Source organism: Aythya marila (genome assembly GCF_965140915.1).
Source record: "Aythya marila genome assembly, chromosome: 1".
In the NCBI taxonomy this organism is placed as follows: domain Eukaryota; kingdom Metazoa; phylum Chordata; class Aves; order Anseriformes; family Anatidae; genus Aythya; species Aythya marila.
Window position 1 is genome coordinate 117,377,822 of NC_139042.1, and position 15,602 is coordinate 117,393,423.

The 15,602-nt window shown below is 39.5% G+C and overlaps 1 protein-coding gene across 14 annotated transcripts in view; it reads left to right on the forward strand.

Moving 5' to 3' along the window:
* Nucleotides 1–11,843: 11,843 nt before the first annotated feature.
* Nucleotides 11,844–15,602, forward strand: part of ABI3BP (ABI family member 3 binding protein) — a 148,632-nt gene continuing 144,873 nt past the window's right edge. For all 14 annotated transcript variants that reach the window (XM_082781299.1, XM_082781308.1, XM_082781309.1 and 11 more), the window contains exon 1: nt 11,844–11,989. In XM_082781299.1, coding sequence (XP_082637425.1) covers nt 11,911–11,989 — 79 coding nt within the window. In that variant the 5' untranslated portion in view covers nt 11,844–11,910. The remainder of the gene's footprint in view (nt 11,990–15,602) is intronic.

Below are 15,602 nucleotides of genomic sequence, written 5' to 3' on the forward strand. Positions count from 1 at the left end.
TATTTTCATCTCCTCTCGACTTTTTAGGCTTTTTAAATGAGATTTTTGATGTAGGTTGTTAGAATCAGGAGCTGCAAGAAACACTGTTCTTCTTATGGGGTTTTAATTCTCGGAACTTGTTCTCTACTCTTGGTTTTCATCCTTGGGATTCTCTGAGATTCTTTCTGATTTCTCTGAATTCAGAAGTAAATTTGACAGTAAGTTTGTAACTAATGGGACCAAAAATAAACATCAGAAGTGTTAAAAACGAGTCATCAATCTCCATTAAATACATTTGTTGAGGAACATCTTCCATCATTATTAGTTTTTAAAGCCCACCATGATAGTGCTGATATGAATGATAGATGCTATAATTCAGCCAGGTATTGTATTTATCTTGTCTAATTACTAGAAGGTTAAAATAAAAGCACTTCCTCCACCTCCCTTGCATTTATAATCTTTATTGTGGAAGATTGTGATACCAAGATCTCATGGCACTTTTTTCCTGCAATTTTGTGTGTACAGCTTTTAATCCAGCTATACAGTACCCTGCAGAAGAAAACCCTGGGATACATGTCTGGAGTTTTCACTTGTAACTTCACTGTAATTGCACCGTATTGGTTAAAGTTGTAAAAGATCAGTGCTCTCTGTCTCCATCTCTGTCTCTTCTCTTTCACACACACACACACCCCTCCCTTACTTGATGATGCATTGAGTAACAGTTGGCAGCTTTGTTAGTTGTTTTGAAAGCTAGAAAAACCCTTTTTGTACCTTAGAGACTGAATGCTGTTTGGGAAATAAGTGTGCTATGTCATGTTACTGGCTGCTTCCTCACATGCTCTTTTGGAAAATCCCTATAGTCCTCATTCATTTCTTCCCACCAGTCCCTTCCCCCAGCTTCATGATGCAGAAGATACCTCCAGTTTTTCTATTGTCATGCTACTTGAAGAACTTGTGGCTTTTCACATCCAAAGGCTGTTCCCAAAGGGCCATCTAGAAATTGTTCACCCTGACTCATGTGAAAATGAACTAAAGCTCTTCTGATCAAAAGAGTTTATAACTGTTTTTCTGAGAAAATAGTGTCTGACACTGTAATTTCCACTTGAAAACAGCTAACATCTGTGGAAAGTACATAACCAATGCCTGAGGAATTTCAGCGAACTTAAGTCCATGTCATGTTTGACTTTTCTCAGCTCTTCTATAGAAGAAAGAGGAGGGGGGGAAACCCACACAAACATCGGACCCAAAACCTGGCTAGTTTTGGTTTCTGCACACAGTGACCGTGTCAGAGAGGTTGCCTTCCTCCCATTCTGCTGTTTTTTCACTTTTTTGTGAACACTCCACACTTGCAGCGCATGTTCCCTTGTCACTGATTCACTGTGGTTGAGCCAACATCTTGAATGAAGTGACTGAGTGAAGAATTGACTCAGGAAGTTAACTCCGTGTTTGTACTGATCCCAATCGTTTAGCGATGCCTCTGGCATTTTAGGTTCTCTTCTTAACGTCGTTGACTCTCTTTTTGATAACCTGAAGGCAAATACTTAGGGCAGGTGACAGATGACCAAACAGTTCACTGTGAGAGGGGAGGCTTGTTACGAGAGCTATGCTTGTGTACACGTGTAGGAGATCACAACGTTTATTTCCATCTTGTAAATGATCCCAGTAGTCAAGACCAGGTGGTCATCGCGACAACAGCAAAACTAGTTTGTATAACGTTAGTCTGCAACTTGTATGTTCCATTCTTGGAGTTCTCTCTGGGGGCTTTTGAGAGCTTTTGATGCCCTTTTATGTTCCATATTTTCCAAACCAAATCTCCTGGTATTACCAGAGTTATTATATAGGTGAATATAAGCTGTTTAGCTGTTCTTATGATGCATCTAAAAGCCAGACACCTCCCACTAGGAATTTGAAGCTATGAGTACTTTCCTGAATGGGCTAGGGAACTCTAAATCCACAGGAAAGCACGAGCACTTTTTTACTTATAAGTGATTTCAATACGTAAGAGTAATGGGATCCATTCTGTTTGGACAAACCATGATTGCTGTGAATACTAATTATTTTGCACATGTACGTTTTCTCTTTTTCATCAAAATAAGCTCAGAAAAGAGTATTGTAATTGTTTTCTGCCTTTACAGCCTTACCCAGTGATAGTTGTTTCTTCATAAGTTTTGACAGCTCAGCTTATGTCAGCCTCAAAGTAGGAAATGACTTGTTAAGAACAATAATAAAAAACAAAACTCATATGTTTTTTATGTTAACCAGTTCAGCTTTATTCATACTACATTTCCCATTTGGAGTGGAATGTAATTGGGCATCTACAAAGTCTTCCAAATTTCTCATTTTCTTGTTAGGGGATAACAGTATATGCAGTTGCCCTGTGGCTTTTTGCATCTTGGCAAGGAAGATTTGGTTTTCAAGCTATAGGGGTCCTATCCAGAAAACTTGATTTTCCAGTGTTTTTATGTTTTTTAATTTGAGAGCAGCTCAGGGTCCTCTGCAAACATGTCTGTGTTGACAGGTGACAACACAACAAACCATACATGTGCTCAGAGTTCTTGACCTGGTCTGCGGTGGCACCGGGAATGGTTTGGAAGCAGTCTCTTTTTCTCTTGAAAAATATCCCTTTGCTTTCTGGCTAACGCCAACTGGCAGAATACTATAACTGAACCAGTAATGTGTTTGTCTTGTGGCTAAACAGGGGAATTCATAGTTGAGGGTCATCTGGCAGTTTGCGCTCAGTTCAGGAATGCTCTTGATCTATATCCCGTCAACCTCTCTCACCCAAAAATAGAAAAACACTGGTTTTGAGAGAAGAAGTTTTGAAGTGAGCATGTTTGGGTGCACGTTTCTATATATTTACTTCTGTTTAGCATAAAAGAAACACAGATGCTGATTCTCTTTGAAAAATAGTAGTATCAATTCTTTAAAGAAGAAGCTGGATGCAAAAAGAGATTTTTCAAAATGTGCTGTTACACCTGGTTGTAATCCAGGTGACGTCCATGTCTCTATAGCAGTTCCCAACTTCTATAGACTGTGGGCTCTTGAAAACTTTCACTTCAGATACCCTATCAATGTTCCTTGATAGTTTTTCAAGATGTTGAGACACAAGCAGGTTCAAGACATCCCTTGTACTGTCTCTTCAGATTTATATGGAAAAGGTATTACAGGCTTTTAAACAAGCAAACAGTTTGGAATGCGGATTCTGTGCAAAGATAGTTCCCAAACACTTGGTCTCCCAAACACTAAGGCTTCTTTTAAGGGAAATTGAGGTAAATTCAGTGTGTTGTTATTCAAAGTGGGTGAAGAAAGTGTGATGTTTTATCTTGGTGACTTCACTGATTCTATGATTTGAATTTGGTGCCATTCTTCTTCCTAACATAGCTTTTTGTATTCCATCTGACAATGGCAGCTGTTTTGATGAAGTCACCGAATAACAAAGGGGTAGGTAGTGTTAGATGCTGGATGAATATATGGTACCTTTTCATGTGGAGGAAGGGAGAATTCTGAATTTCCTTATCTGTTCATTAGTACTTTAAATTCAGAACTTATGGAAAAGTTTTCCAGAGCAATATTTATTTTTATGCTAGAAAGGGCTTGTTTTTTTTTTTTTTTTTTTTTTTTTTTTCCCATATGTATATGCATTCATACATCATTTGATCATCCTCAGTGACACTTTGTAGATGTCATAGTGATATCATGGGTAACACAGACTGGACTATTTCAGATGCAACTGAACTGGCGGAAGACTCCCCATCTGCACGTAACTCACCATAGCCAATAGAGCCTGGTTAGTCAAGAGGACCAGGTTAGGACTGGTAATTTCCCTTCTCTTTACATTTTGCAAGGATGTTGAGCTTCATGCACTGTTGGCCAAGCTATTTCTTTGGGGCCGCATTGTTTTCTAAAGCTAAGGATAGTACGTGGTATTAAAGGAATCTTCCGACAGAGCTTTGGGAGGTACCTGCTGGAAATTTGCTGTTGCTGTTCATTTTGGAAGTGAAACACCACCCCTTTCCTCTGCAGGTAATGTACTTGGTCATTATGCAGACTATCATGATTTAGAGTTGATGAGACGTACAGTTGTAAAATACTCTAAGATTGGTATATAAATCTTTTTTTAAGACAGAACACCATCACTTGCAGTTTCTTATTTAATCCCAGGTTAAATTTGCTTCTAATAAATTGTACGTGCTCTGCTGCTATAGGTTGCATATTTTTCTTTTTTTGTCCCTAGGTAAAGAGGATAATGATGACTACTAAAGGTATGAATACAGAATCACAGAATTTCTAGGTTGGAAGAGACCTCAAGATCATCGAGTCCAACCTCTGACCTAACGCTAACAGTCCCCACTAAACCATTTCCCTAAGCTCTACATCTAAACGTCTTTTGAAGACTTCCAGGGATGGTGACTCCACCACTTCCCTGGGCAGCCTGTTCCAATGCCTCACAACCCTTTCAGTGAAGAAGTTCTTCCTAACATCTAACCTAAAACTCCCCTGGCTCAACTTAAGCCCATTCCCCCTCGTCCTGTCACCAGGCACGTGGGAGAACAGACCAACCCCCACCTCGCTACAGCCTCCCTTGAGGTACCTATAGAGAGCGATATATACATTATAATATTATAATATGTACATTATAATATTATAATATATACATTATAAGTGGTTGCTAGTACTTTTGCTGTATACTTCAGAATAATGTAGTTTGGTTGGTCATTAACTGCCATTTCAGCTTAAAATGAAGCGTACAGTTCAGAGTTTTCTGCATGTTTAAATTCTGCACATAGTAGTGACTAGCAACCACATTTGAAAGTTATTCACAATATTCTGAAATAGATAAACCCGGTGATGTTCATTGTAACCTAATATAGCCAAATTCAGCCAAAAAGTTTCTGGAAGATGTTTTTAGGCCAGAGTGACTCATAAGGAGAGGGGAACAAACATGAATTATTTCCCTCCTGTCTTTGCATACATTCATCATCTCTCTCTGCATCCTAGCCAAAGAAATAATTTCCTTATGCCAAGAAAATAAGTGTCCTTCAATAAAACTAAACCTCTTGTTGTCTTTCTCCATCTCACTGTGAGACTTCTTTGCTGTTCTTCATAACTGTTAACAATGTTTTGCTTTTACTACTTGCTCTAGTTATATCCAGGGTTTTCCCTGGCTTTCTGTCGGAGTGTTGGAATGATTGATGGAGGGAAAGGAAGGGAGAGGGCTGTGTGCTGTGTAAGGCTGCACCTGCTCTCCCTGCAGCAGGCCAGGCTTCGTTCTGAGTTGCATTTCTTTTAGCTCCCAAACTGTAGCAAGGCAAAATGTATGTCCACTTTGAGTTGTAGTCTGATGTTTTCTTGTGTGCTGTCATGATGTGAAGTGACAGCCATGGGGAGACTTGGGTTTTCTGTTTTAAGTCAACAAACACAGGCAACAGCCTTGTACACTTCCTTGTATTGCCTTGTTTCAGATACGAGGGATGACATCTGTTAAAGGAAGAGCAGTTTAGTCTCCATCCCCGTTCTGTCCTTAGAGCCTGTGCTGGAAGACATCATGAAACACTGAAGGACAATGAAAAAAGGAACCCAACCCACTAACAGCACAGTCTGTGGGTAGGCAGGAGGAGCTATTGGGTTAGTAGCACCATGCCCAAGCTAGTTAGCCTTTCTGAAAGGCATGGATTATTTTGTGTAGGACAGCACCATACAAATCAAGCTGTCCAGCTCTCAAAACCCTTGCTTCCTTTGGTGCTAACTCTGAAGCTCTGCAGCAGGCTCTGTGAAAGTTTGCTGGCTAAAAACTTAGTGTAAAAAGCTGGCAGGTAGGTATTAGTCCTCCCAAAGTTTTGAACCACAGCCATGTTGACCTTGAAATAAAATGCTGTGTTCCAGTACCGGCTACATCACTCACCTGCTGCTTGCCTTTCTCCACAGATTTTAAGAGCTCCGCGTTGATTAAGGGCTCAACAAGCCTTGGAAGGCTCCCCGCTGGCTAAAAGTTGTCTCGAGGCTGCTCTCTAGCGTCCAAAGGTGGCATCGCTGGTGGAGGAGATGGGAGCACTTCGGGTGAGGGTGGGAATTGGAAAATTCTCTTACGAGCAGCTAAAGAGCAATCCAGTTACAGGCCTAAGGCACAGAAAATGTGCGGATGGGTGGAGCAAGAAGGAAGCGTGTTGTATCTCTTTGAGGTGGTTTAGAGGAGGAAGTTGGAAGTTCTTGATGAGGATGTGACTGAGCGGTGAGGAATGGATACCATTCTTTATGGCAGCGTAGTTTGTTGTGTGACAATAATTTGCAATTTGCAATCTGCATCAGAGAGATGTGATATGGCACATGGTATTCATACTCCTTTATGACCACCCTATAGTATAACTTGGCAAACATCAGAGCAATCAGTCATTAGTGTTTCATTACTATTTTCAGAGTTGGGTGCTCCTGCTGATCTGTGCTAAAAACAGATATCTCTTCATCACAACAAAATTGCCATTGGCATCAACATTCATGTTCTAAATGTAAAAACAGGCTTTTTTTTTTTTTAATCCTATCCTACCCTGCAGTAATAGACTCCAGACTTCACATCTGAATTCACTAATTGAGACTGTGATCTTACGTTATCTTCACGAGTCAGAACATACTCTGTGGAGAGAGATTGAAGGAGACCAGGAGAGGCTGAACTCTGCAGTGGAAGATAGTAATGAATATTGAGAGGCAGACTCCCTGTAGCATGGATGATGAAGCACGTCTTCCAAAGCAACCTACCTAAGATAGAGCTGGTGCTTAAAATCTTTGCACACATTTTAAGCATGTTGAGAGTCATCTGTTATCCACAGGAATTTAGGCTGTCCTAAATTAAGTGTAATCCCGGAAAATTTATGTATGTACATTTTTTGATTCATGCAATTACTGTGTTGAAGGAGCTCATTACTGTCACATTCCTTTCCGTGTTTTGCTCTTTGCTGTTGCTTGTATTTCAGCATAAACAGAGGCTTTTTTTTTCAGACAATGAGAAATATTTAGAGTATGTAAAGGCCTGATGGCAGGAGAGACAGACAGGACGTGTTTGGAAGGGACACTGCGGAGTAGTGGAGAGGCTGCATTTGTGTTAACTGTCTCAAGTGGCACAGCTGTGTTGGTGGTAGAAGAAATGAAGGGAGCTTTCTTCAGACAGCAGTGTCTGCAGTACTCAACTACACAGTGCTCCAAAGGGCAGGTTAGGTCCTTAAAGCTTTTGATATGAGTGTTGTATAAGGTTAGGCAGATTATTTCGGCTAAGATATAATAATGACAGGGAAGCCTTTGGAGGAGGAACCCTTCGTATAAATATTTAAATGTGTTGAGTACTTGTTCAAAGAAGCCAGTTTCTTGGTAGTGTTTTTAAAATATATATTAAATTATGGCACACACAGTGTATTTTGCAGAGTATACATCTGTTTATTTTAAGTGGTTCATACGGAGTGTGATCAGCTAGTTGGGTAAGTGAGAGGTTGGATGTTTGGCCTCAGAGGGTAGTAGGTAATGGATTTTACTCTACCTGGATGCTGGTAACAAGTGGAGTACCACAGAGACTTACATGTATCTTAGGACCTGTCCTTTTAATTTTTTTGTCAGGGACCTGGTTAGGTGAAAGAGTGGACTCTTGGCAAGGTTTAAGGGACACAAAATTGGGGCAACCATTTAATGGTCTCAAGGGAAGGCCAGAGGAAGCTAGGCAGGCTGGGTGACCAAGGTGGTCGGGGGCTGGAGCAATTGCCCTGGGAAGACAGACCTGGTATTGCTGAACAGCAAGGCTTACTGGGTGGTATTTTAAAAAGTGGCAACACAGTCTGTAACATGAAAGACAACGCAGAAAATTGCAGGTCACTACAGAACTTTGGAATGTTAAGAAATAATTGTAAAAGGCAAAACACAGCACAAGGAAAAAACAATGCAGGAATACTGAGATCAGGGTGAAGTTGCAAATTTGGGATTACGTTGTTTCTCCATCTTTATACAGTTAGTAATGATAATGTAGTAGCAACTGCAGCAAGTGTACTGTGTTATTCGAGTAATGAAGGGTGCAATAAGATAAGTTAATCAATTAATAGAGAAGCTAAAGAAATGCTTTTGTCACTTCACGCCATGTCATGCAGAGCTGTGGTGAAATGCACAGCCTGCTAGTAAAGATGAGTCACTGGCTGAGATTACAAGTGTCAAAGGAGTGAGTGCTGGAACATTTGATAAACTGTATAACAAAGTGTCACAAGAGCCAGCTGTTCTGTCCATCCCTTTTGAGTGATTTTATTCCTTGCAATTTTGTCTCTGATTTTTTTTTTTTTTTTTTTTTTTGAGATCTGGAGCTCAGTTCGGGATCAGGATACTAAAATGCACTGACACTGTCATTTGTATGATGTTAAATGGGATACATCTAACTTTTGACCAATAGATTAACAAGCTAGCCTGTGTTTTATGGCAGGAGAGTTCAAATATTTGCTCTTCAAAGTAAGAGTCAGGAGGGTGGGAAAGAAGTAATCGCAGCCTCTCAGAAGACGAAAGATTTTCTTATTTTCTTCATCTTCTTTTTTAAGCAACACATCTGAAAGAATGTTCTCTGGCGTCTTTCTTTTCCTGAAGGCCTTTAGAGCAGATCCCGTGACATTTACAAGAAAAGGAGTCCAATAATTGAGTCACATGTAAGAGAATGATAACTTTAATTAACATCTATATAGCATACTGTATGACCAAAGCATTTCTCAGATAATTGACAGAACTGGTGAAAGTTACAGTCCAAAACAGCATTACTGTGGAAGAAGGCAGATCAAGTGTACCGCCAGCCTTCGCTCCTAGAGAACTCAGGATGGTATTATTGTGCCTTACAGAGGGAAGAGAGAATTTTGTTTTTTAAGGTTGTTTTACACACTCTCCCTGTTTTAGATTAGAAAAGTGGAGAGTTGAGTCACCATGGCTTTGGCTTGTCAAAATAATCAGGACCGATAGGTGAAACGGAACTGAGCCCAAATCTCAACAAAAGAATATTTGTATTTGGAAACAAAATGTAAAATCCCAACCCCCTGTCCCCCTCCTCTTTCTTTTCCTTTCCCTACTCTTGTTTTTACTGTACTTGCTGGTCTGGGAGCTATTAAAATAGAACTAGAAAAGCTCTGTTCTGCTCCCAGACTAGCTGTGATACCATCCTGTTGGAATCTGTGTTTCTGAGATCTACCCCAGAGAGACTCAGTGAAAGTTGAGGTAAGCAAGTGAACTTCTCAGTACTTGACTTGCTACTTAAGCATTAATTTGGCACTGAAGAGGGGGAGTCATTAGGGGACCTATGCATTTGCCTTTTCCATTACTTTTCCTGAACAAATTTGATCTGTTTGAGACTTCTTACAACTGCCCTTACTTCATTTTTCTTGCATTTTATGCTAAGGTATAATAACACAAAGCTGTCACCGACTGAACCTTCTGTTTAATCCCCTCCTTTTGATGTGACTGTAGGAGTCAAACAATGGGTAATACAATTCCAGGTTTACATGGATGAGACAAACCTGAGGAACTTCTGGGTTAGATAATTTCTGATGTGAAGCATGAAGTACAATTTTAATTTCTGTGAACTGAAACCAGATGCTGCCTCTGTTTAAATGGAGGTTATGGAGCAGCCCTCCAACAAGAGGAGAAATTGGATACCTGAACAGAACTATGAAAGCATCCAGTGGTGCAGGGTAGTGCTTCAAGTCCCAGGAACTTCTTCACTTCCTATGGTTGTTCTTTGACTGTGGTAGTCAGCGTTCAGTGAACTGCAGAGAGATTTAAGAGGAAAGCACGAGTAGGTATGTTTTTTTCCAGTTGTTTTGTGCAACAGAGGTTTCCTAGGAAAGGTCAGTCCTGTAAGAAAGAAGTAGACAAAACCCCTGATCCCATGGATGATGCATATGCAGGGAGCACAATGGGAAAGTGTAAGAGAAATTGTATTACTCATTTTGGACTCTCAGGATAAAATTAAATGACATTAATTTTACCATTGCATCAGCTTATCAACCTATAATTGCATCTGATGAAATGTATGCTTTGAAGTTTGGGCTGGCCAGAGCTGTTATCTACAGGACTGGTCAGAGGGAAAGGGACCTGGAGTCTGCCAGGCTTTTAAGGGGAAGTTTAAATGTCTGTATGGCACACAAAACAAAGAAGAACTGTTTGGATAACGCATAGAAGGAAGAGGAAAGGTGGAACTGGCAACAGAGAAGCGAGAGGTTATGAAAGCAGGAGTAGGACTATATTTATTTCAGTGAGAGGGAATACAATCTACTTGTTAGGTAGCCAAATAACTGGTATATTTCACTGAGACTTTCCTGAATAGGAAATGACCTTTGTATACTTTGTTGAAAGGTGTTCTGTGAACTGGAAAAGGAGAATGAGTTGCCCATAAGGCGGTCCACTAGAATCCACATTAGAGTGATACAAAGACAGCAGTGTGTGACCAAGAATTAATTTTCCCATTACTTCTCTTAAGAGACTACTCCATCAAATGATTCATTTCTTATTTTTAATTTTGAAGAGGGAAAAACAGCATGTGTTTCATGGAGTATTTTTCAAAATAGTATTTCGTCCAAAAAAAAAAAAAAAAAAAGGGAAAAAAATGGCATATTTGTTTTGTGTATCCAGCTTTCTGTCATTCGCAACTCCTTGACTATCAGGTGTGGTCAGTGTTTTGGGACATTCCGATCCATCTCCATGGCCTTTTCAACATCTTTCCATCATCCAAATTGTAGCTGTTGTGTTTATCTGTTCTTAGTGTTCCTATAGAACAACCCGCTTTCAGGGTCCGAATCTTCCCAAAGATCCTCGAGTTAATTGAGTCTGGAGATTTTGGTAGGGGTCTGCCTGTTTGCTTACATCTCAGTATTCCCACATTGGAATTAATAAATCAGGAAAAGGTTTTCTTCTGGCGTTGGTGGGGAGGGCAAATGACAGGGGACCAGAGAAGGAGATTGCCATTTAGTTTAATAGATTTCATCTCTTTAGGGATATTTTCCCATATTTAGAGACTAAATTCTTCCTTATCCAATTGTAACCTTTTTCTTTTGCTCCACCCTTTCCTTTCCACCCTTTCAATTGTGAGCAGGACACATTTTGTGCTTAGTTGGCTCATTGTGGAGTGAAGCAGATTTTAGTGCAATTAACTAATGGAATTTCTTTTTCATTTACAATTAGGCAGTTGGTGAGAGGGTGGAGCCCCTGGAAGGAGATATGTTGCCTTTTTGTTTTCATTGAGCATTGTGCCCATTGGTTCACCAGACATGTACAAAGAGGAAAATCTAAAACTCTAAACCTGACAAAAACAAATGTGAAAAAATGGCATTTAGTTTTGAAAACACAAATCTTTTACTGCATAAATACGTATTTTGCCTATTTATAATCTTGTTTTAAATGCAACTAGGACTTATTTTATGTGAAAGGAAACCACATCTAGCCCAAATAAATCTTGAGCAAAATCTAAAATCTTGAGATTGCAGAACTGTTGAGTTCAGCGTAGCAAGCAGTCTTCTGAGTGCTGGGAATTTTAATTTTGTATGTGAAGTCCAGATTTCTTGGATAAAACAGTGAAAATACCTCTTGGATCAGTTTGCAGTTAATAGAGGTTTTGATATGCCTGGTTTTACTTGCATGAAATTGAAGTGATCAGACATGAATCTGCTATCCTGTGAGGTGGAAGGACGTTGGAACAAAACCCAGAAGCTTATTGTGGGGGGAGCCTGATAATCTTTTTATTTTTTTTAATGCTAATTCTCCTTTTCCAGTGGGAGTGAATGATGTCATCCTGTCTCCTCCCACTGTGTAAACTATGCTTGTGTCAAAGTGTTGCTGCCTCTTGTCACAGAGAGAACAGTTCCCTTAAATGCAGCTGCAGCACTTTTGTGTGATACCTGTCAGAGCCATTCACAGGGCGAGCTTGGGTTTCTAACCATGATGGCAAGATTGGTCTTTCTCCTTTTCTGTGGATATATTGCAGTAAACCTGGGAAATGCTCAGAAATTGCCAAGAGGCAAGTAGCTATGACAACTTTCTGGGGTTTTGTTTGTTTTTCTTCTGTTGTGGGGTTTTTTCTTGGTTTGTTTTTCATGCTTGTTTTTTGCCATGGAAATTTGCTTTCAACATGATAGGCAAGATAAAGATGATCGAAAAGATAAAAGAAGATCAGCCAACAGGGCAAGGTCCAGGTACCAGAGAATAACTTTAAAGCTCTTTAATTAAAGAATCACAAATGTTTCCACTGTGTCTTGTGACTCCAGTGAGAAGTACTGTGAAACAACATAACTCTATGTAATGATTTTATCATGATTTGGACAGTGCTGTGCAGGTCTGTGGTGCAGGATCTTGAAGAAAATGTGACTTAAAAAAGCACTCTCTGTTGCTGGCAGATGATTTCAGTTCTGTCTTGAAATAACTTCTATGCTTTCCATTTATATCCATCGTTAGCATTTGAATAGGAATTGTCTTTTATAGGTCAGGTTGCATGCATTTTGAGGGAGAAAAGTATGGTTTATTAAAAGCAATTACTTTTTAACCTGTTCTTTCCACAAGAAGAGAATCCCCCCAGACCTGTGTGAATATTGAACTATTCATTTCTCCTGGAGTTTGGAAATAGTTCTTTAGCATTGATAGGGATCTTTTATCTTCCTTGTTAATGTGCCATTGGCATTTTAGGAGTATTTTATTGCTGCAGGAAGAACACTCCTAGCATGAAATGAAAATAATATTTCTGTATCTAGATTGTAAACCACTTTGCAGTACCTTGGCATTAAAACAGCACTTTCACAACTGTTTCTGTACTGCACGTATTGCTCTTGCTTTGTAGAAGTGCTTGCCTGAGTCCAGTGTGCTTTGTAATGGATTTCACATCTGCAATCTGCTGCAACCAGTAACGCTTAGAAAGGAAGCTGTGATGTAGTTTCTTGTGACAATGTGGATAAAGAAATCAGGACTTCGAGGGCTTCCTATGAGTTTCATAGGTGGGGAACCAAAAAATATTTTGGGGAGGAGAGGTGATTTTCATGCTCCACCTCTTTGCTCCCCCACCCCCACCCTGAAGCTTCTTTAATAGATTTTTTTTCCTGATGTTCTTTTGAAAGTGTCTTCCTATTTATTTATTTTAAGCTCATCTTCTGAAGTCAATGTGGAATTTTCTGCATGCTGCTAATGTAGTTTGTGAGCAATTGCTGCACAGTTGTTGTTCAAGTTGAATAGACCACAAGACAGTTTTATCAAAAAAGCCATCTATAAGTAAACTATTCTAGCAGTTTCCATAACAGAGGATTATACTGAACAGAGAAAAACCTTGTGTGTGTAGCCTTTTTTAAAGGAAAAATCTTCTCTAGTACTGCTCTTTTTAAATGATTTATCTCAACTTTCTGCTCACTACCAGAGAGTGATGGCTGTACCTTTATTGTGAGTGTGAAGTTCAAAGCTACTGATCTACTGTAGTCAGTGGGAGATGAACTCTGGGATGCTTTTTCTCCTGTCCTAAAATCTCATTGCAGAAGTGAAGTTGCCAAAAGCATAAAGCTGCAGGGGAAAACTTGATTTCCTGTCAATTAAATTATATTTTTAAGATTCTCCCATTGCATTGTTGAAACATCAGTCTTACTCAATTCTTTGCAGCTGCCTCTCAGGTTGTTATTTACATTGGACTGCACTAAAAGAAAAAAGCTATATTAGTACCTACCCGTTGTCTGTCTGGAAACATTCAAAGAACAGTCTTTTAGTACAGCATTCTCCTGTTTGACAGGGAGCACAGAATGTTTTTCTAAACAAATAATATATTTTGACCTTTAGGTGCTTTTAAAATGAGTGATAGTATTCTGTTAAGAGGACTAGTCTGCCCTGCTAAGCAAGCTTAAATTACACTGAGCTCTTCTACTCTCTTCAAGTCACAAACTGCTGAGCTAAGGCTCCAGATTCCCTGCTGCTCTATCTATAGAGACCAGTGGAATCAGTTTCATAACTTAAGGGAGAATGATCTAGCCAAATTTGCTTTCTAGTGATGAACGTGTTCATGTGAACAGGTTCTCAATGTAAGCCTTTTCTCCTTATTACTTTGGAATCCTTGTGCTCAGGTCTTCTCTCCAGGAGCTGAAACACCCTGATCTCTGGTCTCATGGACTGAGATTTCCTTGCAGTGATACAAGGTGGAAGGAACATCTTGCTTCATGCAGCTGCAAAGGAACAGGGCCAGTAAACCATTCAGATACCAGTGACTTCCGGATCTACTGGGCAGATTGTGTGCAAATACACTCTTCAGGGGGCTGGAACATGCATGGCTCGCTTTACCAGTGTATATATTTTTTGCTCTCCCCTCCACAAGTGTGTGACTAGAGTGTCAGAGAAAGTGTAGTTGTTCTCAAATGTTCCTTATCAATGATTTTTTTCTTCACTTATTTTGACTTCAAAAAAAAGGTTAAGACAGTGTTGTAGACATAGTATGGGAACACTACATACCTTAGTCAGAACCAGGGAAGTATCAGTTTAAATTTCTTACAGAAACTTCATGCTGTTTCTATGTATCCTTCATTGTAATAGTTTTGCTAATATAGAAGAAAAGCCTGTACTTACATCTGGTCCTATTACAGTGCCTGTGTACAGGTGAACACCATTTTTTACATTTTACAGATGTAAGTGAAGTCAATTTAATTGCAAAGGGAAGTTTAGTGGTTATTTCATTTTGCTGTGAAGGGGTCTTCTTTTATCAAGTATTGGAGCCACTGTCCCTTCAGCGATGTCCAGCTTCTAGAATTTTGTGTTTCGTCAGAAAGAAGAGGGACTCAGGCATTTTGACTTGATGTTCTGTCTTCCATTATGCCAGTATGCCATGCCATCCAACGTATAAAGCTTCAGTTCAACACTGTCATACAAGAAATATTTTAATGATGGAAATGCTTCATAGGAGGAAACAGTGGTGGTGCATAGGTGTAGGAGTTACAATTTGTCATACTTCCTCTAATCTTTATGATTCCATTGAACAGAAATGTTCCATCCTTGATGAAGGCATGGTATTTCTAGACAGGAATTGAGTACAGAGAAAAAGTCTTGTCTTTAGAGGATGAATTAGTAAGCAGAGCATCCTGAATCTGAGAGGAAGATGAAAAATCAATGTCACAGAATCACAAAGGAACAAGTTACAGTACATAATTCACAAGACTGTACTGCTTTGTAGACTGGTTCACTGGCATCTTTCCAGCTGGACCTGATACAGATGCTGTTGAAGGCAACAGTTGTGGACCAAGTTCTCAGTGTTTGGTAAAACAACATTTCATCATTTTGATTTTGCCAGTTGACTTTCCAGTTACAACATAGATGTGCACAGAAATGCACTTTTTCACAATAATCTCTCTTTCAGATAGGTTTTGTATATCTTCATGTGCTGTTTTCCGTTGTTAAAGCTGAAAAGAATTTGAGGCCATTTCCTTATTATAAACTTCAAACTTTATACATTTTCAAAAAAGAAGAGTGATTTTGTTTTGTTTTGTTTTGTTTTGTATTTATTTTATTGCCATGTTTCTGGTCTCTGTGGTTTGCCAACTGTTTGCATTAGTCACTAGGTAGACTGGAATTCAGGCCATCCTTGTTGGACTTTCCAGGAGTCAGGTCTGTCCTGTTCT